Raw genomic sequence first — 27,154 nt, 5'->3', positions numbered from 1 at the left:
TTTGTCTGAATGTTTTGAATCTCTGCCCTGACTACCCTATATTACAAGAAAAAAACTGCATACTAATATAACACTAATATAAAAAATTATAAAAAACGAAACTAACCTTGCGTTAATTAGTTTTAACTAAACTAAACCAGCAAACCCGCTTTAAAAACGAATCGAACCTAAACTGAAATAGAGAACAATTAATTCAAAACAAAATAAGTTTAAGAACTAATGAAAAATGTAAAACTATAATAGGCCTAACCTTGGTGTGTACCTCTCCATTCTGACAGTTTTTCTGTGTCTAGCTCCCTAGATCTCTATGTCCTGTCGGATGGTTTTGATTGACAGGAGGACTTAATTAGGTTGAAGGAGAAATTATCTTCCTGACTGACACACGCACACACACGCACGCAGGCACGCACACACGCACACACACACACACACACACACACACACACACACACACACACACACACACACACACACACACACACACACACACACACACACACACACACACACACACACACACACACACACACACACACATAAGCATGTAAGCACACACATACCTACAACATAGTGACAGCATTAAACTTTACATAAAATGGAAAATAATACGATTACACAGTAATTACTGCCTGGAGACTGTCAAATGCTTGCAGCTTGTTTTGCATTGATCCAGCTGAACAGATGTTTGACTTTAGTGTGCAGTTCATTTCCACAGTGAGCATAGTAACTTTATTGTCTGATGTTAGAGTGCCCCCTGCTGGTTAGAAGAGAAACTGAGGTCTGCAAGAGAACCAGTACCCTGTTGTAGAACATTAAAAAGCAAGTCTTCAAAATAATTTGGAAGTAAGACATTTATAATGTGATGAGAGGAACTCAGAACAATAATATATCTAGTAGAACTATGCTGTTTATCTCCAAAGACAACTAGCACTTTGTGCAAACATTGATGAACGCACTCAGCAAAGAAGTCGAAGGTTATGTGATCCAAATTGAATTTTACTGTTTAGTAATCAACAAAAAGCACATTTATGATGGGGGAAATTGCTCCTGAATTTCCAAGGATACGTGTCATTTGAACTATAACTACATATACTCAGTGCATTAGTTCTGGGTTTCAGGATGATACCACGTAGGCCTACTCTTAAATTAATCTTTGGACTCTGTTGTAAGTTGTCATAAATGCAACATGTCTTATTCTCCATTGCAGAGGACGCCGGGCTACATCAACAGGGTACTGTGTGCCTCAGCTGTGAAGAAGGCTACTACAAGTAATCATTTCTTTTGTACATTTATTGACACATAATTTAACATCTTTGACCCTGTTTATGGCTCCCCTTCCTTTCTCGGTTGTGTTGTCATTATTGATGTATAAAATCATCACATTTTGGGGACAGAGAGTAAACCAGAAATATACCTTGATTGACCCTGTTTTGTAAAAGACTGTTGTATGAAATAGATCATTCAGATCAAACTGATTTCTCTCTATATGGTGTGTATACTATATATATCCTACAATACATTCTAAAACCTCAGTGTTAAATTAACTCTGAGAGTGTACACAACATGTAACCAAATGAACCCTAATACAGTATCTGCTTTCTTTTTCCTCTCTCAGGTATAATACAGACTGCCATAGATCATGCCCAGATCGGACTTACAGTGTAAACGACTCAATGACCTGTGCTGGATGTGAGGACTCCCGCTGTGCTAACTGTGACCAGGACCAGTGCTACTGGTGTGAAGATGGATTCTATGTTTCCGGTACCAATGACACTTTAGGATGCGTTATTTATGCATATGAATTTGAAAGAAACGATACTGCTCAAAAGTTTTATGCCACACGTACATGCTTTCAATTAAGATAAACTTTGTTGGGGGGGGGGGGGGGCAATGAATGTAGCAGAGCAGCTCTGCACCAGAAGCCTAATACATCCTAATACTTCTTTGGGGTTTGGGGATACCAAACCCCAAAGTTTTGTTTCCCCAGTTAAAATGTGTAAAACCCTCTCTGTGTTAATTTATCCATTTGCAACTCCAGTGGTTCTCAAACGATTTAATTTCATGGAGCCCCATAACTCTGATGAGGGTGAGATGGATCCATAAGGGTCCATCTGGTTCCATTTGTACACACAGCGTTGTGAGCATGAATCGGCTATTTTCAAAATACACCCCCCCCCCCAAAAAAAGAATCACTGTCCTAGAATATACAAATGTATTTGTACACTCTCAAATGAACATTGAGGATTTGACTGTGTATAAGTGGTTGTGCTTTATGTCTGTTTGTGTCTCCCCCCCCAGATGGAGAATGCGTTGATCATTGTAGTGAGGGCTTCTTTGTGGACGAAGAGAGTGAGGACTGTGAGCCTTGTCATCGTGATTGCACAACCTGTGGCGGGCCAAAATACGATGACTGTGACTCCTGCGAGGGCGGCTTCACACTGAAGGATGGGGAGTGTTTGGATGACCGGAGGTTGGCCCCCTGCCCTGACAAGCGCTTCAGAAACAGTACGTTGGTCGGCGGACATTTGCCTTAACTCACTGTACCAAAGTAATATGTTGGGGGGGTCACAGGTTAGGAAGATTCCCTAGCTACCAGCCAGCATGCTAAAATACTGTTAGATTCTGTTCAACTATCCACGTAGGTTAACATTTAATGTCAAAGGTAAATCTACCTTCCAAAAATCTTTGCTCAGGTAATGCAGGGGTAAAGTTCCTGCACACCACCGCAGAGAGTAGATTAAACTAGCATAGACTAGACTAGACCAGACTAGATTATCCACTGCAGCGCATGCGGCTTGGCTGGGAGGGAGGTAAACCCTACCTCTATGGGTAAACCGGGTGAGGGGGTCGTTCTCTGTCACTGCACTAGCCACTCCTACAGGTTGGTCAGAGCAGATGTTCAGTGGGAAGCAGAAGAATAGTGTGTCCCCCCACATGTCTTACATCCTGGAACACATGCTCGTAGTAGGGGTCAGAAGAGACAAGGGACTACAGTACCAGGGGAATAGGACTTGGCAGAACACTAAATCGGGAGAAAAAAGGGGGGCTGATAATAAATATAAGAATATTATAGTATGGAGGCTAGATTTTGTAATTCAACAGCAACTATAGTTTTTCTGATTCTGAAACGTCTTTATATTTCAAATACTTTGAAATTAGTTATCTGAAATGAATGTGTGTGAGTGTGGTTTGACTCATCAGCATCTAGTTAGCCCTGCCTTTTTTAGACATGCAAGACAAGACGGGGATCAGATTCTATCCCAGGTCCTCATGCAGCATAATGAGCATAATGAGTCACCACTACCCTCAATTTTAAGGTAAAGTTTTTACTCTACTGTCATGACATTCAATTATTTATGTCCTAAGTTTGTTGTTTTTATGTCACCAGGTGGTGGTGACTGCGAGCAGTGCCACCCGTCCTGTAAGACTTGCTCTGGTCAGGGAAAGGGAGACTGCAACACTTGTGACTTAGGTAAAGTTTTTCTGTCTGTTACTGTTTCTAAAGCACATTGAATTTCATTAGCAGTGTATTTAGTTAGTTTTATCTCTGTCCTCCAGGCCATTTTCTGACTGCCCAACAGTCCTGTGTGTCCCGCTGTCCATCTGGTACATTCGCTAACAGGACAACTGGCCAATGTGAAGAATGTCTGCCAGGGTGTGCCGTCTGCCAGGACGACAAGCGCTGCCAACGATGCCTCAGTGGACACACACACCTTTACCTGCAGGATGGTGTATGTGTGGCGGAGTGTAAGAGGTGTCTGTGTAATTTGTTTTATCCTCTATCTATAATATCTATCAATCTGTCTGTCTGTATGTTGCTCTCACACACACACACACACACACACACACACACACACACACACACACACACACACACACACACACACACACACACACACACACACACACACACACACACACACACACACACACACACACACACACACACACACACAACGCACACACGTACACACAAGAAAGCTGAAAGAACGATTTAGGTCACGTTATAATACCATAACGTCTCAGTGTCTTGTAGCTAAGTATCAGTTCCTCACCTTTATCCAACTCCTCTCTTCCCTCTGGCATCCTACTCTCTCTCTCTCTCTCTCTTTTCTCAGGGGGTTTCCTCAAGGCGTTGTGTGTGTGTCTTGCGCCCCAAATTGTGCGTCATGCCAGGGCAATGCCACTCACTGTCTGAGCTGTGCCATACAATACCTTTTAGTGGACCATTCCTGCCAGGGCCACTGCCCTGAAGGGCGCTATGCCACAGAGACAGAGTGTTTGCGATGCCCGCCTGACTGTAAGGTGTGCAACCATGATGGCCTGTGTCAGGGTAAGAAAAGTTTGAAAAACACTTGAATAGAGGAAATCTGACAAAACTTGTTACTCCTGGTGGACTGTGTAGCCTAGGTCTGGGAGTCACCAGGGACCTCACCATTCCATTCTATCATGATTCTTGGGCCACGATTTGATGAGATCACAATTCAGTATGTTGTGATTCTGCGCTTCATTATGATTTTTTATAAATTCTTAACTTGTTTTGACTGCCATAAATAGTTGCAATCTTTCAAAAACACTGGTCATATTATTATTTTTAAACTGAAATCAAATACATACTTTATTTTATTTGTAAGTGCAATTAGAACAACAAATTAAACATCTACACCTGATTGATTTGATCAACATCATTTGAAATGGCTTCTTCTTCTTTCTGCACTTTTTCAATTTAGATTTCAAATATGAACAACAAATAAAACAAATTGTGCTGTCTTCAGTTCAGATCCACCCAAACTGAAGAAGATAGATTTAATATATATCATTGTCAAAATAATCTGTTTTTAGTCAGTATAAAAGTAGGCTGGACAAGAACTGCCAAAATTGTCTAACTCAAATCTAACTCATTTACTTCCTGTACTTCTGGTTAGACACGCCAGTAGTTCTTTTCCAGGCTTTATTTCCTTGTGAGATAAATCTGAGAACAAGGTTAGGGTAGAAGTGAAAGGTAAATACGCGTAAAAGTAAAAGTTATTGTGGTGTTTACAGGAATGGTAAAGACCAAAACAGTGTGTAAAGTATGTAACAATGGCTGTGTAGACGTGCTATTATGGCACTGCCATGATGAGTACAAAATGCACAGATGGTTTGTGTTTTGAGTAAATAAAGCGTAAGCTCTGAAAGGCTTTTGCTTTGGGAATTCCCGCTTGGCCATTATGATCACATTTCATAACATTACAATCATTGCTTAGATTTCACCAATCACTCTGTTTCTTCCATTTACTCCCAGAATGTGCAGAGTACTACTATCTCCATAATGACACGTGTGTGGACGACTGTCCCACTGGCTATTTTGCCAGCGTGGAGCAGCAGGAGTGTGTGCGTTGTCATGCCGATTGCGCTTCATGTGATGGGCCGGATGCAGATGACTGCGACGTGTGTCTGAACCCAAAGGCCGTCCGCTACAATGGAGAATGTCTGCCTCAGTGTCCCACAAATACATACCATGATAAAGCCACTGCTGAATGCAGGGGTAAGGATGGGCTGACACATAGGCATAAACACGCTCGCACACACACACACACACACACACACACACACACACACACACACACACACACACACACACACACACACACACACACACACGCACGATGCACACCTTTCTCATAGTCTTTTCTTATAGGCTGTGTCTCATGACTCACTATTTTCCCCAGACTGTGATAGGTCGTGCCTGACCTGTTCGGGCTCTGAACCCTCCTCCTGCCTCACCTGTGATAACAACATGCGTAAGGATAGCAGTGGGCACTGCGTGTGGTACAGCCAGTGCTCTATGCACTCGTACAGGGATGACAATGGGGAGTGCCCGCTATGCCACCCACTCTGCCATCGCTGCTCTGGGCCTGGCAAAGACCACTGCCTCAGCTGCAAACACCCATACTTTCTGCTCAGTGAGTTATGGAGGTTATTTGACCTTTAGCCAGTACAGCAGTCAATCCATGTTCAAGCCAATCAGTTTCATAATCATAATCCTGCTGAGTGACCTGGGAAACCTTCTCGTGTCAAGGCTTTTTCAGAATTTGGAATATGTTTGGGCAATGACAATGAGAATGAACCCCAAAATTGCTGCACTGCGGCTGATCCTGTGTTTTGACCTCTCTGATGTGTGTAGTAAGGAGCTGTGTATATCTAGGAGGCAAAAACAAACAAAAGAAATTACAAAATGAATTGACAAAGTTGTCTTCTATTAACCACTTTGACCCTGGCATCCCTGTTGGGCATGTGATTATCGGCACCAATTTCTAACAATAGCCAAAATAACCAATCTACATGACCATAGTTGCTGTTGATTTTTTACTATTTGTCCATAGCTGCAACTTAACATAGTAGATTGTTGTTTTCTTATCCAGAGACTTTTAACTTTGTAACCATGTTTGTGCCCATCAGACAACACCTGCGTGGAGGAGTGTCCTGTGGGTTACTATGCCGACAAGGATGAACGTGCATGTGAGCGCTGTCACTTTAGCTGTGTGTCATGTGAGGGACGTCACAGCGTGCAGTGTGTCACTTGTAAACCTGGACTCTTCAGAGAGGGTCGTAGTTGTGTAGAGACCTGCTCAGAGAGGTTAGAAAAGCATGCACACAGACACACACACACACACACACACACACACACACACACACACACACACACACACACACACACACACACACACACACACACACACACACACACACACACACACACACACACACACACACACACACACACACACCAGCAGTTGGATGCTTTATAAAATATGAACTAGTTCTTGTTCAGTGGATGTATGCTTAGCTATCTTGTGTGAGGTTTTATAAATGTGTTTCTTGCTGCTCATTTTACGTGGCGTGTTTCAGCTAAGAACATCAATTAATCTTGTCTGATCCCATCAGTCACTATGGCAACATATCCTCTGGGGTATGTGAGCGTTGTGACCCCTCGTGTGGTCAGTGTTGGGGTCATAGTAGCAGCGACTGTCTGAGCTGTCGGGAGGGCTACTTGTACCTGAGGCAGTGGGGACAATGTCTGCAGAGCTGCCCTGTCCACTACTACCAAGACACCTGGTCGAAGGCCTGCCGCAAATGCCACCCGACCTGCAAGACCTGTAGAGGTACGGGATCATTCCAGAATTGGAGGACATTAGCTTAGCTGTGCCCTCAATGACATTTCAAATAATCCATGCACAAAATACTAAAACATGCACTTATGTCAAATATAATTGTCCTGAGGCAAAATGTTGTTGCTGTCTGGCAGAAACCAGCTAACTCCATTTTCCCACTTTTGCATTTTTTTCCATAAATCAGTACTATTGAACACCCTTTACGTATGTGTGTTGATTTAAAAAATATTGAACCAATGAAAAGTATTAAAAAGCGCTTCTGACAAAACCAGCTAACTGCTGACTCTCTGCTGACTCCAGGCTCCACCCCCTTTTGACCTCCAACCTCATTGTAAGCTTTGAGGTCCATTTAGCTGTTCTTATCAATGATGAACAAAACCTCCTAACTCCACTTTTTGTTTTGTTTTTGTCATTTCCTGAAAAATTAACATTTTGGAGTTAGCTGGTTTCTGCCAGACAGCAGAGATATATAAATTAGGTTTTTGCTGACTCATTTCTGGTTTAGCCGTTCCAGCATAGTCATGCAATGTGGTTTCAGAGTCAGAACCATTGTATTGGCATTAATTGTATCTTCAAATTGTATCCTTAACAACCATGTAACTTCTTTCTTTGTCTCCTCCAGCTGAAGGTCCTCTGTACTGTCAGTCCTGTTACGAAGGATATAGACTATTTGCAGGCATTTGTGACTCCCCGTGTCTCCTAAGCTACTATCCTGCCTCTCAGGTAAAGATTGTGTGTGTGTGAGTGTGTGTGTGTGTGTGTGTGTGTGTGTGTGTGTGTGTGTGTGTGTGTGTGTGTGTGTGTGTGTGTGTGTGTGTGTGTGTGTGTGTGTGTGTGTGTGTGTGTGTGTGTGTGTGTGTGTGTGTGTGTGTGTGTGTGTGTGTGTGTGTGTGTGTGTGTATTCTCAAATCTTGGTAGGAACATCAAACTGCATCTTTCTCCCTCTCTCTGTCCCTCTGTGTCTGGTGCGTGTGCATATGCTCGCATGTCACAACATACCCTACAGGTGGATTTTTTTCATGTTGTCTAGTTAGCATTTCCATTTATATTTTGAAATCCACAAGGCTTTTATTTTCCATTTCAATTTTGTTTGTGGTAATGTGAGAACACATGCTGTATAGCCAAACCTACCAAGTCAAATTCTTTGTACTGTATGTATGACATTTACTATGCCAGTAAACTGATTATGATATTCACACGTGGCTCCAGGGCCCCGCCTCTGTGAGTTCAGAGCCAGATTGTATGGCATGTGATTCGTCCTGCCTGGACTGTCGGGGTGCCAGCAAGTGGAACTGCACAGAATGTCCTGCCCTCCAAATCCTGTCAGATGATGGCCGCTGCATGTCCTGCTGTGGGAATGAATCACGTATGGATGGTGCACCCATACCCATGGACTGCTGCGACTGCCAGGCCTCAAGAGGTAAACAGAGAAAGTTGTCAATGAAGTCCAAGTACATTTTCCAATGTAGTGCATGCAACACTGGAGAAAGACTTTATATTTTTGTACGCACTTTATCAATTCAATTACATTTTATTATATATATTGCCTAATCACAACAGGTTGTCTCAAGACAAGGTGGTGTGGGCGGCCATCTGTGTTAGCTATGTCGTGGGGAAAGAGAGATAAAGAAAAGAGACAGAGAGTCAGATACAAGCAATAGCAACAACAATACTAATCTCTCAAGAACAGATTCTGCACTGCGTTGGAATCTGTCGGGGAGGTTCGTCATAACGTGTGCGCATTCAGATCAGGAAGCAGGCCACGCTTTACCCAATCAAATGTAGTGGGCGGGATTCACATGTCCGTCGATCTTTCCCCCTCGAAACAAACCCAAACTAATTTAACAATAGCGTCCGCGGAGCAGACAAAACCACGGAAAGATATTCACATTTTAACTTACTCTTTCATCATAGAAACAAGTGGGCTTATAACCAAAACGATCCATGTTCTCTGGGAGAAGTGGTGTTAGTGTTCCGTGTAGAAATATTGTTAGTGGGAATGAAAACATAGTGGCACCCACCGGAAGTGAAAGCTGAAGGCAGAACCCCGGTTTCCTTGCGCACTGGTGTTACGTTTTCTTCCGCCCAGAGCCAACAGACATAGAACAAACAGCAGAGGTCGCTGTTTTTCATTTTCAGTTGGCGATGGGTTCCCAGATTGCAACAATACTAACAACTATAATTATATAAACAACAATAATGAGAGCAGATATAATAGTAGTATGATATAATAACAGTCCCCCGACATATTCCATGGAAAGCCTCGGTCCGCACTCCGCAGCCGGAGGGTCCGCAATCACACCCTTGATCCACAGCAGGGGGTCCACAATCATAGTCCATGATGGAAGCTTGTGAAACAGGAAGGCACAGTAACACTGGGGAAGAGGTCCCCAAAAGTTGAGTCAATGACATGCCTTGATAGGGACATGAATACATACAATGTTACAATAGCAAAGCTGCATTATCCATGTTCTAACATCTGTTCTAACCCTCTGTCCTGTCTTCTGTTTTTTTAGCGGAGTGCGTCATGAGTGTCAACTTTGTGTTCAGGGGAGCTAAAGAGCTTGAGCTGGAGGGCTTAGGAAGCAGTGCCAGAATCTTTGTCACTGCCTGTGTGTTACTCATCATTGTGGTGGGTGGAGGAGTTTATGTCTTCCTCCAAGCTCGGTCCAAAAAACTTCCTATCGGCAGCACTCTTAAAAACAAAGCTGGAGGCTATGAGAAACTTGACAGCAATGCACAAAACGCTTCATCATTTGGGGAGTACAGTGACCGCATTATTGATTGTAAGGATGATGATGAGGAGAATGATGATGATGACGATATTGTGTATATGGGACAGGACGGCACTGTGTATCGTAAATTCAAGTACGGACTCCTGGATGAAGATGAGGAAATCGAGTTGGAATATGATGATGAAATCTATTCCTTCAAATAAAAAGGAAGCACCACAGACTTGACAGGGTGGCTCTTCACTGAACACAGCACTGGTGTTCTCCTAGTGTTATGGAAATGTTCTGTTGTGTGAAACGATTTGGATATGGGAACATTGAATACTTCTGCTGCAACATGGTCGCCGGCCAGAGCGAGTAGGCTCTCTCTCTCACACACACACACACACACACACACACACACACACACACACACACACACACACACACACACACACACACACACACACACACACACACACACACACTCACACTCACACTCATAAATAAGTTAAATAACTCTGGTTATAAATTAAACATTATGAATTGAATGTTTTTATGCCGAATAGCAATTCTATATTTTACACAATCATTGTACAGTAATCCAAATATTGTATTACTGTAAAAGTCATTTGTAGCCATCTTAGCTTCAAGGGATTATGCACTAGGGAATAACCATTCATTCATTCATATTCTGTCGTTAACAGTGAACCACACTTGGCTGCATGTGAGTGACACAAAAAACAACTTCAAACCTCAGGGGTGTGCTTCAAATGTGATAAGATTTATTTGCATGCTGTTTACATTTTTTTTCCCAAAAAATCAATCATGTTTACAATATTTACAGTAATGATACTGTGATTGCTAATCTTGATGTTATAAGAAATTTGCCTGTCACCAGGTAAGCAATTAGCATGGAATGTCTAACCATAGATTTTTATTCTGATGTTGAGTGACCGTGACCGTGATGTAAAATATGCAACACCATGATGTAATACCCCATAAAAGATATGAAGTCATAGCATAATGTTATATGGATGAATTTGAGCAACATTATTGTATTAGACACCAATGATAACATGAGGTTGTATGACATATTTTTGTATTTCAACAAGTCTGCTTTGAGCAAAATCTCATCTCCCTCTCATTTCCAGTGGTGTAAAGGTTTTTGCACCACTACGGTTTTATTACCAAGAGCATATAATCATCATGATTTCTCTCCCTATTTTGTTGAGGTGTAATGCTTGTTTGAATAATAAAGTTGGATTTGTTTTATCAGATTATTTGGCTCAATCATTTGTGTGAATGATTAACATGATGACACAATTCTGTAGCCCACCGCCCTCCACCACCACCAAATTCAGAGTAGTACTGTATGGGTCAATATATAGTAAAGCAGCACACATGAAAACCATACCTGCCAACCTCAGACCGTCCGATAACAGGAGGGGGGGGCTCTTGACCACGCTGGGGGTCCCCCCCCCAGGATTTTTTTAACAGAGTAGATGTAATTTGGGAGTTTGACACTTTTATCAGGCTTTACTTACATAGGATCCATTAAAAAGTTAGTAGCGATAAAAGAGCCATATTTAATAATAACATTTTACTGGGGACCCCCTGGAACCCCCCCAAGGACCCCTGGGGGTCCCCGGACCCCACTTTGAGAACCAATGCTAACGCTTTTTGAAAGTCCTGAAAAAAAAAATGTGCGCAACAAAAATCAACAGATAAGATAAATAATTAATTTGTCATGACAGATCCAGACTGCACTAGCAATTTGTTTACATTCGACCGCCCCATTTGATTACATTCGACCGCAGTTGCAGATGTGTCTTCGACTAGTACACTACTGTACCGTTCATTTGCATGTTAGCCCTCAGTTAGTACAGGTTTTTTTTAAACGTTTTGTTTATTGTTTTTTGTTCTTTTACATACTCATATGTAGTACAAACATTTACTGAAGCAAATAGGCAAATAAACAGAGTATCTCCAAACAGTGAAGAAAATAATTAACAAGCCCTCAGTTAGTACAGTTAAGTTGAAATACTCCAGCACTTTTGAATTTCTTTCTGTGAAAGGTTAGCTAGACAGAGTTCTTTCAGAAATAACCCCCCACCTTCACCGAACAATCAAATACTGCCATTGTAATTTGCATATCAAAAACTCAAGGAACTAGTAAATTAACATGAATGGCTGTGGCTGCATATCAGTGATAGGGCCACACAAAAAAGGGTGGAATCCCCAAAAACAAGAGAAAAACAGGATAAATGGAAGAACAGGAGTTGTCCAGGAGAAATAAGCAGACAAAGTTACTATGAAATTTAAGCAAATCAATGACCTTTATGGGGTTCTCTCTCCTGACCCTGGGATTTTTAACAGAGTAGATGTAATTTCCAGTATTCTGGTGGATTTTGGGAGTTTGACACTTTTATCAGCCTTTACTTACATAGGATCCAATACAAAGTTAAAAGTAGCAATAAAAGAGCCATATTGAATAATAACCACTAATTACTTAAAAATTACTATCTCTTTAAAATTGCATTGGACTGGAGTTTATCCAGAATTTTTTTTTTCAAAGAGTGAGAGTGAGAGTGAGAGTGAGTGAGAGAGAGAGAGAGAGAGAGAGAGAGAGAGAGAGAGAGAGAGAGAGAGAGAGAGAGAGAGAGAGAGAGAGAGAGAGAGAGAGAGAGAGAGAGAGAGAGAGAGATATGTGTATTCCAGGTATTTGGAAGAAGCCAAGATCAAATAAATTACATTTGGCTTTAAGTCAAGCTGCATCAACACAGCCCCACTCTTATAGACTGTAATAAAGGCAACGGGAACGGGTAGGACGTGGAAGGAACAAAACAAACTGGTCAGGTTACTACTTGGCCTCACGCCTAGAACTCACCTAACCCCTGCTCATTATGGCTCAGGGTAGAGGACAGAGTGTAGCAACTTGCAACGGCCCTGGTCTTCAAGATACTCAAGAAAGAGAACAGGGATACCCATGTACCTGTCAAACTACTTCATTAAAGTGAAAGACATGCACACAGGCACAACACCAGAGGGAGCTCCACTGATCTCGTTCAAACCAGATAGGGCTCAAACATGGGGTTAAATTTGTTCTACTGCTATGCCACCAAAATGTGGAAAGCCCTAGAAACAGACATCAAAAAGTGTGACTCATTACCCTCCTTCAAATCCGCCATAAAAGAGCACCTGTCAGCAATTTGTAACTGGTCCTAGAAAAGTCTTTTAAGCTTAACACCAGACCCCCCCCCCCCCCCACAACAGCTTACTGTACATATACGTTTATTGCTACTAGTGTTGATGATGTCTTAATAATTTGTATTGTATAAGGCTTTTTTTGTTATCTTTTTAGCATCATTGTATAATTGTACCACTGTACTATTTGCAAACTGTTAATAAATAATTTGTTGTGCCACACGTTCCTGGTCCCTCCCCTGCACGACATATAAGGGCAAGGGCCGGGCGTCTCCCTCAGCCAGCAGCCAGCACAGGTGCGGCTGGTCCCAATCCAATCATCTGATCTAAGAATACAATGGACTCCATGGTGTTTCGATTCTGAAACCATTTTGATAGTTCACAAAAAATCAGCAACTTCTAGAAGATAAACCTATAAGATTCTATATTTATAACCATTCTTTCTATTAGCACTGTAGTGTGCACAGAACACATGTTAATGCTATAGGATAAGACCATGGACAGGACAGGTCTTTTCCTGGCTTCAAAATTGGGATCACTACTGCATGTTTCCATTTTGTTGGTAACTAATCTACCTCCTATATAATTACAAAGAGCAAGGATTTCATCCAACACAATATTATCCAACTGTTAAAGCAATACATAAGTTATCCTATCTTGGCCTGGCGTGGTATTTGACCCTGCCTGCACTGCATCCTTAAGCTCTATTAGAGAAAAATGCATTGTATGTGCTGTTCCCTTTGCATACATAATTTAATTTCCACTTCTCTACTTCCAGAACTTCCTGCCTTACCCTAAAGACCTCTTATTGATTTGATTTGATTGCAAATCGGGTTGGTCTGCTGTCATTCATGATGACAATTATCTAAATGATAAGGAGCATCTTCTTCCTGACTTTCCCACAATAATTATTAGGAGCATTAACATTACCTACGCAAAGGACAGGGTAGCCAGCCATACTTAGTCAATCTTCAAGTTCAGGCAGAATGAAGAGGAGCTCAGGAGTGGAGTAAATGTTAAATAAAAAAGCACAATCATTTCAGTATCTCATTCAAGCAGAACAAGGTAGTGCATTGCACTTTAATGACACTGAGGAGGAATATGTGTGTGTTTGTGTGTATATTCGGCTAAACTTACTTTTATATATAATTTAAAGGTCTCTATGAGCTCTATTAGATGGTAAAAGAATATGGTCATTATAATTTTTATTTTTAAGGGTTAAGCATAAGTGCAGGTCAAGTGCATTGAGCTCAAAAGGCGTAAGTGTGCAGTTCAAGTGCATTTACTACACCTATAATGCACTTAACAATTCATACAACATGGTGCAGTTAAGGCAAGGAAGGAGTCAGCAGTCAGAAGATGATGTCAGTATCATGGTCAGTATGTCAGTATCATGGTCAGTATCATGGTCAGTATGTCAGCATCATGGTCAGTATCATGGTCAGTATGTCAGTATCATGGTCAGTATCATGTCGGTATCATGGTTAGTTATGGTCAGTATCATGGGCAGTATAACGCCAGTATCATGTCAGTGTCATGGTTAGTTATGGTCAGTATCATGGGCAGTATAACGCCAGTATCATGTCGGTATCATGGTTAGTTATGGTCAGTATCATGGGCAGTATAACGCCAGTATCATGTCGGTATCATGGTTAGTTATGGTCAGTATCATGGGCAGTATAACGCCAGTATCATGTCAGTGTCATGGTTAGTTATGGTCAGTATCATGGGCAGTATAATGTCAGTATCATTTCAGTATCATGGTAAGTCATGGCCAGTATCATGGGCAGTATAACGCCAGTATCATGTCAGTGTCATGGTTAGTTATGGTCAGTATCATGGGCAGTATTAGTCCATGAGCCAGACAAGATTTCATTATCAAAAGAGTGGGCAAAACCATACCTATATTAAATTGTTCATAGGGTCAATACGAGTAAATAAATATATGATAACCTCTCCACAGGAGCAGCTTTTTCATGGTTATCACACATTTTGTTATTTTCCCCATAAGTACATGACAGGTGAAAAAATGACAAAATTTAAAAAAGAGTTATCATAATGAAACTTCCTGAGTTGATTACTTACATGAAGACAATGATTTATCGTATTACAAGTTTTCTGAAATGTATATATGCAAATTGGCCATTAGGAAAGTATGCCCGAATTTGCATAACTTTCCAGAATCAACATAGGAACATTGGACAAAGCCAGAGTCAACATTCTTATTTAATTTTGTTAAGATGTTGGAGTCAAAGGTTTTTAACGAGGGAATATTCAATATCTGCCAAAATGTTTGGGCTCTGGCTCATGGACTAAATGCTTAATTTGCATATTTAAATATACAATTTCAGAAAACTTGTAATACGATAAATCATTGTCTTCATGTAAGTAATCAACTGGGGAAGTTTCATTATGATAGCTATTTTTTTAATTTTGTAATTTTTTCACCTGTCATGTACGTATGGGGAAAATAACAAAATGTGTGATAACTATGAAAAAGCTGCTCCTGTGGAAAGGTTATCATATATTTATTTACTCGTATTGACCCTATGAACAATTTAATATAGGTTTGGTTTTGCCCACTCTTTCGATAATCATTGCTCAATTTTGGGGCTCTGGCTCATGGACTATATAATGTCAGTATCATTTCAGTATCATGGTTAGTCATGGCCAGTATCATGGGCAGTATAATGTCAGTATCATGGTCAGTATATACATTTACAATAAAAAAAACGACCACGTCCACTTTTCCACCTTGCTGCAAACCCGTTTTTTTAGTGTGAAAATATACAGTATATTGCTGAGTGCATATAAAAAGTAGCTTTATTATCTATTTATGCTTCTCAAATTCTATGACTGGGTGTCTATGATTGGAATCCCAGGGAATCCTGGGTTGTCCCCGTCTCCCCTCTACAAATCTGAAAGGACTGAGCTGGGCCATCTGTCCAGTGACCACCAGTAATCATGTCATGCCACTAGTGGTCCATGGACAACTAGTTGAAAAACAGTTCACGCAATGACCTGGTGACCTAAGATGACGAAGATGATGCGCTAATGTAGTTGACAGCTACTGGGAAGTAGGAGGTCAAGAACTTCCACAGAAAAGGGAGTTAGAATCTCAAGAAGGCGAAGTGTACCTACCGGATTGCCTTAGTCATCATTATTAGGAAATGTGCCCATGTAATAGCATGTGTCTGCTCACTCATACATAAGTTACAAATCAGTATCAGTTAACATGAGTTTAATATAGAAGGCTGGATATATGGTCATTATTTAAGAATATGTGTCCATGGACAATTGGTTGAGAAACAGTCGTATAAAGGGTTATGCGTATTTTAGTTCTTAAAACGAATTTATAATCATACAGTGCTATAAGCTGATTATAATGCATTACAGACATGAGATGCATAGCAAGTGTTACCAAAAAACACTAATCTTAGCCGATATCCAAACCCAACACAACAGTGGTCCTCTGGTTGATTCTTAGTCAGGGTGGTGGTCCCTGGTTCACAATCAGAAAAAACTGAAAAATTGAAAACCCCTGCCATAACACATTGGCTTCTCATGGTCAGTGTGACATCAAGCCGTTCCTGTAATTGTTTTAAATGTTTTTTAATCATGTACAACATACTTTACTGTCTTGGGTAGGACCCCTTTCTACCCGCAGGTCCTCTTTATTGTATAATTTTTCAGACCATGTGTATTTGGGACATGGGGGTATTGATATAGATTTTTAACACATTGGTTTCTATTGTCCTTAGTGAGTAGACAGTTGATGAGAACAATTGCAGCATTTTGATCTGTTCTATGTTTTATTTTACATTAGTATGTGGTTTCGGACGCAATGCACGGTGGATTTGAACCCCTAGACTCTGCCGCCTCTTGGAAGGAAGGAACTATGGATATCTTAGACCTCAACTATCATTTTCTGTTCAGTGAGGCTGACAGGCTTTGTCTAACAAAGATTAGATCTCAATCTTTTAAAGCCATTCAGCTCAAAGGCAGTCATACATAATATTCCTGTCAGATGCATCAGTAGATATGGTGCCTGTCATGCTAACTCTACAGTACACATAGTATGCATTGTATAGTACGGACTTTGACATTATAATTATTATCATTTCTGATTACATACAGTAGTATACTGTGGCATGTATTATAATGTTTTAATCTCTATGTTGCCTTTCTCACAATTAGCCTGCTTTTATTAATTTAATATCTACTGTGGTGGTGTTTACAGGGTGACTGCCCATTAATGAAATGATTTGACTGGTCTCCCTCCTTAGAAGAGGTGGTTTATTTAGACCCATCTATCAAAAACTGTAAACATTATATGGCCTTATCATTTCAAATGCTCAATATAAACGGTACACCAAATGGCATGCTCATACTCCATTACTCCATGCTCCAATAACGAATAACCCATTATTATGGTCAGGAGGTTACCCTTTCATATGGCCTGAATGGTGGAAGCAAGGTGTCACCAAGCAAGGATTTTACGAGTTATTTTTTATGGCAGCATAGTAGCATACTTTTGCCAATATAATATTGAGCACCTTTTATATAGTATGGCTTATATATGCAGATATACAGTAAATATACTTTAGTATAAAATGACAATGTTCTGAAAGCATACAGTAGCAGTCATGTAACCTTCTTTTTACCACATGTACGGTCTGAGACAGTCAAGGGCCTACAGCAGACAAATATCAGATATCAGTAAAGAAAAAAGAAAAAAAAACAATATGGCATATGTTGCCATTTATGGTGTAGAACCCCATTCAATTGGTTCTTTTCCATAGGGGTTGGTGCAGAACTTGAAGAAGCCACCTCATTCTAAAACAAATGACCACCAATCCACTACAATATGGCTCAGATGCTTAGATACAGTATATGCTCCAGCCTGGGTCATTGGCTTTCTAAGCATATTTTAACCAGACCAAGTGGCCCACGCTCTCTTTTCCTTCCACGCCATATCTCTTAAATAGCAGAACTGCTCATTTCGGCTATATTCCCCCCAGTATAGGGATGCTAAACAAAGTCTAAAGAGTAACAACATATTGCCTAAACTTAGAGTTCAGGCAAAGTCTGAAGTGTAAATCACGATGTTACAAAACAAAGATATTGGGCCTCATTTATAGAAATGCCTAACAATATCATCTGATGCACAGTATGTACTCATAAACATGTAAAAACATGGTCATTTATAAATCTTGATCTTCATCAATTGGCTTACCAGAATCAAAATACTATCATACTAATACAATAATGGACAAACACATTCTGTATGTAAGCAGTTCAGTAGGCTTTATTAATTCGCAAAATGTCATTTTAATTATTACTCTTGTCATTACCAGCCAAAGGTGACATAGTAACAGATGTTTTAAACCTCCATTCCACGTTTGCATTGCTCATTCTGTTACAACATAACAGACAACACTCACTTCCTGTCTGCCTGCATGGCCATTACAGTAATATATTTAAAAAGAACATGACTGATTGAGAGCAGGAGAATAGGAGCAATTACATACCAACTGAGAACTGAGTCCAACTCTACTGTAGAATTATGCATTCAATAGAGCAAAATTATATGAACATGTACCAAGTAAAATTAGGCAAAAACATCAGTCACTCTGTAGTATTCTACAACCGCATTGATTGTCAAAAATAACACTTTTTCAAGTTAAAAAGAAGAAAGAAAAAAATTACGCAGCATGCCACGTTTTACTTGAAAGCTGCTATTTTTGCCTAGCGATGTAGTCATACAACAAAGTATAAATTCAGCTTTACAGCACTGCCAGGATATGGCTGAACTGAATATCCTTTGAATTATGGCCCCTTATGCTGTAATTACATTGTAGGAGGTACACAATTACCCAAATAAAACAAGTTTTGACTAGGTTTTGCTGTAATCCCCTTTTCTTTGAGTCTTTTACCCTACCGGTTGTTGGTTTTTGTAACACCTTGAGAAACCTGAAGCTCTTCTAATAGAGAGAAAAACACCTTTCCTACAATGTACTAGAACGTATAATCAACTGTTGTATAATTATAATTGTAAAATGAGTGCACCATTAATAGCATATAGTTCCATTGACTCTACAAGGGGTGTCTGAGTTAATTTAGAAATTAAATATTGCCAAAAATGGGGAGATATTTTGCTGTGTTTCAGAAATGTTGAAGTTTTTTTTGTATCCTTCATCTTTCGGTCACAATTCAAGATTGCTTTTACAAAGCAGTGCATTAGACTTCTGAACTATCATTTAACTCCAAGTACATCGGGAGAGGAAGGCTGTACCCAAATGATCTTCTATGGTAAGAAAAGGTATATACAATTAATCAAAAGTACCACAGTGTTGTTTAGGATTATACTGTGAGTATTTTCTGTGACTTCTGTGTGCCTTATAAAAGCTGCAAACTTGTCTTTTACAGATGATAAAGTTTGAGAAGCCATTTACAGAACTAACGTAGCCTACTATAATAAATAAAGCTGACTTATGGGGCAACAGTGCCATTCCAAAATCTATACAAGAGTAAATCTGTCCCTGGGAAGGGAGAAGAAATATATTTAGCATCTATTCAAAAATAAACAATATTCATAAAATAGTAATTTTCACTCTCAATAAAAGTCTCCACTGAATGATAAATGATTGAACTTAGAAGCACTGTACTTAGTCATAGGGTAGTCCAAATTTGAACTATTTTGATAAATACATTAAGAGTAGCATAATGAACACTCACTTAGGCATTCCTTATCATGTTCCAGAAGCTGTAATGTAACCAGGTTGATGATTCAGCTATTAGCGTGTGAGCAAAAAGACACAATCTTGTAACATAAATTAGTGATTTCATGTATTTCACAATTCACAATATGAATTAAAGTATGAACATTCCCAGAAATACGGAACCACAATATAAGGATTTGGATGGACTTTAGACTCCCCCCTTATCAGTGCTTATCACTTGTAAACCTAGAAAAGGCTTAGTGATTACAAGTCTAATCGAGGTTAGCCAGTGAAAAATGCTACAGAAAGCTAAACTGTATCTACGGATTGGTCAAATGTTCTGGCTTCCAGGAACAGTATTGGTGTTCTAAAAGTCATCTAGATTTCAAGTGATTTGGGGGGCAACATTGTGCCAATTAAAGAATCCAAACAAACAAAATGTTACAGATGTAAGAAAATAGAGTAGAATACTCGACTGTTGGTCATATAAATGAATTCAGTTAGACTCTACAAGCATGGGCAAGTACATTTTCCATAACTAAAATAAACGACCAACTTCGATATAAACTAAGACAAACAAATCACTATTTTTATGGGCAGTGATCATACCGAGTTTGTGACAATAAGTCCTACCAGCAGGGATGTTGTATTTCAAATTGATTTCCTTAAACAGTGAGAGAAAACATGGAAAAACCTCTGATATTTAACTGTAACATTTAAATTTTCCTCAGTAAAACATCAGTCTGTCTGTCTCTGTTCACTCTGGTGTCCAGCTTTGCAGGTATATTATTGAGTTCCAAACATTAATGCCCAGATATAAACACCTTCCCTGCCAAAACAAATCTCAACACACAAGACTCAATAAGTAACATATTTGACCTTGGTGAGATAGCGCTCACAAAAAGGGCAAAGAGAGTTAAAGAGCAAAGCTCCAAATGGGATAAGCAATGGGCAGGGGAGCCGAGTGTTCATGGTCCAGCCTTGCCTTTCACAATAAAAGACATACCATCATCTCCCCTCACAAGGTCCATACAAACACCTTCCCATATTACTATTATTACACAGATTTAAAAGATTGACAAGCATATGAACAGGATTTCAAGTTATCTATTCATACTACAGCCATTGCCTATGGAAATCTGAATGAGAATGTGTAGAAATAGTAAAACAAAGGGGAAATGATAATCAAAGGGCATTGCACCACATAAGAGCTTAATGAGGTAATGTGGTGAGATTGTACAGAACTCAATATCATCCATGAATTCAAGTGGTTGTCTGCAGTGACAAGAAGAATGCTTCCTCAACCAAGACTAAGACAAAATTAGAAAGAAAGTCAAAGTAAAAAAAGAAAATGGCAGTTGATGGATTCATCACTATAGTATAGACAATGTCCTTACTTCATGATCAAGTGAGGGTTGTGCATTGTAAGTAGGGTGTGTTTTGTTTTTCCATGTGTGTGCAAAGAGCTCAAGAAAGAGTCAACTGTCAGTGACCGTTGATTATCGTTTGTGATGACGACGACGCAGTGGGTGCGGTTGATGATGTGGTGAAGAAGTTGTCCTCCTTCAGCTTGAGGTGCTCTGGGAGCTCCAACTTCGCCTTGGCCTCTTCTATGTCATTGTTTATTGCCCCTATTAGGGCTTCTGTTTCATAAAAACGGAAGGATGGAGAGAGGGGGGAAAAAAGGTGATAAATGATATGAAGTAAATGTAGAATAGATGAGCAGGGAAAGACAGTGTAAACCAGGGGGAGGGGATTTTAGATTAGCGCAAAAGAGAAGGGGAAGGGATGGTGAGAGAAGTGGAGATGGAGGGGAGAGAGAAAGAGGGATAAATTGAGAGAAAGGAAACAATCCAGATGGACAGAGACCAAATTAAAAAAAGACAAGGGGAGGGAGGAAGAAAGGAAGGGCATTAGGGATGACTGTTAGATTGAATTTGGGGGACTTTTACTTGTGTTATAAATCTTACCAAGTGAGTCGTAGCTCCTCTCAGGACGAATGTAACCTGCCATTACAACACTGAGAATCTGTCCATAAAAGTCGTCTTTGAATGTGTGAATCACATGCGTCTCCTGTGATGAAAAACACAATGCATTTTTTTAAACAGTGTTTAGGGGGCACTAATTGCAACTCTTTTACACACACATCGACAGTGGGTGCCAGGCCAAAGAAAACAACATTTAAAAAAAGGTAGAGCCCACACACCGGCTTAAAGGTAAAGGATCACTTTATTGTGTGTCTAACTCAATAAAGCCAAAAAAAAGTGTGAGAACTACTGCTCTAACCTAAACCGGTTTGTGGCGGTACACAGCTTGGGTTTTGTGCTGCCTTAGGGTGTAAATTCAGGGCAAGACTGTTAACCAAGAAGGCTGGTCGTTCCCAAACACTACAGCTTATTGGGGTAAATGAACAGCATTTTAATTGGGGGCAATTGGGTGATAGTAAAGGTTTTCAAGCCGTTACATTATTTGGATTGTTACACTTGTATTTTGACAAAAACGTCTTGCATTGTGTAGGTTTTAAGATGATCATTCATGACTGGAAAAGTGGAAACGCAGAGAGACCCAGTGTGAAATTTTCGTTTAAGCTAAATGTCCCCGACTGAGTTTACTTTAACTTGTTGAGAACAATTGTCATGTTATTACTAACCATGGACTTCTTTGTGTTTTTGTAATAAGGGTTCCAACCGATGCTCATCACCATTTTGTGGATGTCTCCGTTATCTATGCATGCCCAGCCATAGTAAATTCCTGTGCCAATATCTGCAGGAAGATGTTCCACCACTGAGACCGGGAAGTTTGCTGAAGGGAGATGAAATAGGGGTGAGTGAAAGTGAGATACTTGTTAAAATACAATTATAAATAAAATAAACAACTATATACATATTCAGCTTATCAATCTATGAGTTTTTCAGTGATTTGCTAGTCAAATGTAAAGTTATTTATTATGCTGTAAGTTTCCACCTGACCTGCAAGTTGGGTAACACATCAACATTTGGTAGCGCTTCTTTGCTTCTGTAATACTCTAGTTCTCATGCAAGTAATATATATAGTAAGATTAAACTGTAGTAATAGGGGAAAAGAGGCTTTTGACCCCACTGGACCTCAATTATCTAAGCCAAGTGGCAGAGATATTGAATTGGAGCATGTTTGTCTCTGTGTGTCTGTCTTCAGCTAATCTTGCAAACTACTCTGCCAATCTGCGTCATCTTTCTTGTGCCTGCCAGCAGGCCAGGGATCTCAATTTTCCAATTTGGTCATTGGCAACTACTATGTATTTTATTTTGTTATAGTCACACAACAATCGTCCCACCAGGCTGGCCAATCACAATGCTCCTGTCCCAATTTTGCAATGTACTGGAACTAGCCAATCGCAGACATACAAGTTCACAGATACAATTAAATGGTAGACTAACACCAAACACACATTTATAAACATGACAACATACCCCAAAGACCCAAATTACAAGTCTTAAAGCTACAATCCTGTACTTTTTTATTTACATAATAATAATTGGCTCAACCACGCGCTTCTTTCCTATGACGCCTGGTCAAAGGCCACCAATGTGGAAATCCATGCATTGAACGCAATGCAGTGCAACTGTAAACACCATCCCTTCACTTCTATAGAATGGAAGTGGACGAAGATGGCGGTTTCTGAAGCGTATGTATGACAGTGCACTAAAGTTTACCCTTTTGCAAAGTTATCAATGGTTGTGGCAGCGTACATGTTTTCCAATTTTGGCTAAACCTTTTGTAATTTATTGATTTAGCAATAATACTTGCAATGGTGGGTTGGCTCGTGCAAGGTTTGATTGGCTGTGGCTTCGATGATGGCTTCACTTGTGCAGCAGCTAATCATTAGCTGCTAAAAGAGGGGCATTTCAGCTCTCCGTTGAAGCACTTTGATTTGTGAATGCAGGTTTGGCTTTCTTGAGGCAAATAGGCCACACAGTTTTGTCTATGTTAACTGTCTGGTTTCCCTTCATCATCGGGACTCAATAATGAATACTCCATCATACGACGGTATCGAGTGTGTCACAATTCACTCGCCTAAAACAGACGATCTACAAGCTCAAAACGCTTCATGATGTTCACAACACTTATTTTCTGTCAGTGACATGAATAAATCAGGATTAAACTCCTAAATATGCCTGTCTCACTGCCTGTGAAAGGTATGACATGTTCCTGAGGTAATTGCTCCCTGGAATGAGTTTATGGCCTGGTGGCACAGATCACCTGTCATAAGTGTAGTACACAGAGGAATAAATAAACGCTCGCACACTGAGGGCTCCAATGCGACAGATGCTTTATTGCACCCCAAAAAAATCCATTCTCTCTCTTTTTATAAGTGTAGTACACTACATACATGGTCATTTTTACATGTATTGCATACTACTACGAGGAGTAGCATATAGTATACAATATACTGTTGCATACAGTAACAGTTTACAAGTATACAATTTCAAACAGAGTCAGTCTTCTTTGCCATAAACTCCTTTCCTTGTGACAGGTTCACCTTGTATGACCAAGTAAAGAACAGTAGTGGTTATGTGTCAATGTATATGACACTTTAATGACTTTGGGGCTTTGGAAAGTGCTGCTCATCCCACAAATGCATGTTCCTTTCAAATGGGGCATTATTTAAAAGGGGGGAAAATGTAACGTTGTAAATTGCCAAGAACCACTGTTACAACAGAGACATACGTAGGTTATGTCTCTGTTGTAACAATGCTTCTTGGCAATGCGTTTGCACACACACACACACACACACACACACACACACACACACACACACACAATAAATTAAAACTACAGTGAAGACAAAGAGGCACACACAGTGTTGACATAAATAAGGACAGTAAATCTACAGACAATAAAAAGATGAATATCTATCGCAGTTAAATAATAAATCGTGACATGTACACACAAACCTATGTTTATTTCACATTTTAAGTGGTTGTCTATATCAGTGGTTCTCAACCAGTGGTCCTTGAGGGGGTTCCAGGTGGTCCCCAGCTAAATGATGTAGAGTTGGACCCTTATTTATCTTTAACTCTTGAGAGCGTAAAATTTTACGCGTAAAATTTTACGCTCTCAAGAGTTAAATTATTGTTTAACATCTGCATTACCTACTTAAAGAATTGTCATTTTGATCAACGTTTGCCTGTCATCTCTCCTATGGTACATCAATACAGCATGGAATTGTGGACAAAATCGTATCCAACAATAGCAATATATTTCAAGTCTTGGGTCTGAGAGTCTAAATCTCATCAAATGGCGGTCCGTAGCTCAAATGCCGAATAAATAATGGACATGGATATCCAAGCTGCCTCAGATGACCTCAGGTTTGTACCAAGTGAAATGACGCACGTTGCGTCGTTCATAAACAACACAACGTTTTGCTCGTAACTGACGTCACGTTTACGTTAGCATTACATCTTTACTACAACAACAACTTGCTGAGTTGCAGTGTGACTATTTCATAGGTGGCAGTTGTTTCTAAAGAGGCAACATATTGTGTTAAATAAAGCCACTCACCAGTAGGAATCCCCAGTTCTTTGCTTCCTCTCCCGAAGCCTTTGACAACCTCTCCCCGGCAGAAGTACGGAAGACTCCTCATGTCTCCTGTGTATCGAGGCTTCTTGTTCGATTTACACACTGAACAGAGCAGCAAATATACCCTCAGTGTCGTTGGCAGACTGGTTGTGTTAAGTAAACACGGTGTGTTTCCGTAACAGAGATCAGAGGTCGCCCTTGTGTTTGGCTAGACGACGAGCTAACTTTATTTTGGGTGCCGCCACCACCACCACCAACTAACTAAGCTAGCGAGCTAAAGCTGGACTATGCTAGCCCCGCATATGTAACGATATAGTACGTAACTGATATTTCTTAATTCTAAACAGTGGGGAGAGCGCCCGTTACACTGTACAGAAAAGCTACGAAAACAAGATATCCTCTCTGTCACGTCGGTTCCCTCACTGCTAACGAACACCTCGCAGTCGCACACGCACAGTGGGCTTTAAGGGAGATGATGCTGCGTTTTGAACTGAAAGCCGAGGCTCAGTGTTGCCAGATTTTGTGAGAGAAATAAACAACCAGGTCTAGGAAAACCAGGCTCCGAGGAAAACAAGCCCGAAAGAAGCGACTATGTTGGCGGCCACATGAGCACCTTAAACCTATGTAATACTGAATACATCGGATATTTGAAAATAGCCGATCTACAAGCTCACAACGCGTCGATCTGCTTTTTTTTAAATCACGAAATAAAATGTGGAATATCCCTGGCTCCCTGGCACAAAACATTTTCAGATGGGGGGTTAGGGACAAATATTAATTTTGGTGTCCAAACCATGACACGAAAATATTTGAGAACCACAGGTTAAAACTTTTGGAAGCAAGCCCAAAGTCGCTTATAATAAGCGGACTTGGCAACACTGCGGAGGTTACATAGCGTCAAGATCCCATAGTCCAGAGGGAAGGTCGCATCCCTCCAGGGCCAGGCTATTTACTCATTGGCTAGTTGGTTGAAGCTATCCAATCGCAGTCCAAGTGTGGTCAAGTATGGGTTGGGTCAGCTCAGAGCCAGTAAGAAAGAGATTTACGACAATCCATTGTAAAACTTCCACCACTGCAAACGAAAAATGCAACTCGTCACTCGTGACCCAGCACTTTCGCACTACTGACTGTGTAGTTCCAACGTTGGTACGCATTCATCAGAGCTAAAGTCACGCTCGCTACATGAGCCAAGAGCCATGTGATCGCGTGGTGGTGGTGATGAGATTAGAACTGTCTCTTTCAATGGTTCTGGGTCAATTTGACAGCCAGTCACAGCTCTGTTGTCTCTCCAGGCTGTTGTTCACTTGTCTATCAGTAGGAGGAGCTGCAGACTCAGAGACTGCACTGACAGAATTACCTTACAACCCAAGGCCGGCCTACAAACCTAATCCTGACCCTAAATTATCTTTCACAATGCATTAACTGTCAGTGCAGGTGGGCAGCTACCCACTATTACCGAATGCAGATGGTTGATTTAAGGACAGAAACTACTTTCTCTTAATATTTGTTTCTTCATATTGCCTTTGTTTAGTTTATTTACAAACTTTATTTACAAATTCTTCACACTAATAGGATCTAACTATTTCCATAGACAACTACTCCCTGGTGGCTTCGGGTTCCAACGAGCCTTGGTGTTGTCGTGAACAGTCAACTCTCATTCGAGGCACACATTGAAGCCGCTACTCAATCCTGTAGGGTTACATAACTGCGATGTAGTGGAGTAGAAGTAAAAGTACTGAAAATCGGAAATAAAAAAAAATACCTCAATTTTATTTAAGTACAGAACTTGAGTAAATGTACT

The 27,154-nt window shown here is 40.4% G+C and overlaps 1 protein-coding gene across 1 annotated transcript; it reads right to left on the bottom strand.

Moving 5' to 3' along the window:
• Window positions 1-18,367: 18,367 nt before the first annotated feature.
• rfk (riboflavin kinase) lies at window positions 18,368-25,837 on the bottom strand. Its single transcript, XM_080434078.1, has 4 exons — window positions 25,336-25,837; window positions 22,445-22,596; window positions 21,765-21,867; window positions 18,368-21,437 (listed from the first exon to the last, which is right to left on the bottom strand). The coding sequence occupies exons 1-4, from the start codon at window positions 25,415-25,417 to the stop codon at window positions 21,280-21,282; spliced, it is 495 nt and encodes a 164-aa protein (XP_080290204.1). The 5' UTR covers window positions 25,418-25,837; the 3' UTR covers window positions 18,368-21,279.
• Between the last annotated feature and the right edge of the window lie 1,317 nt (window positions 25,838-27,154).

Source organism: Gymnoscopelus braueri (genome assembly GCF_963280865.1).
Source record: "Gymnoscopelus braueri genome assembly, chromosome: 7".
Classification (NCBI taxonomy): domain Eukaryota; kingdom Metazoa; phylum Chordata; class Actinopteri; order Myctophiformes; family Myctophidae; genus Gymnoscopelus; species Gymnoscopelus braueri.
Note: the sequence above shows the minus strand (reverse complement) of the source record. Positions and strands in the feature narration are given on the sequence as shown.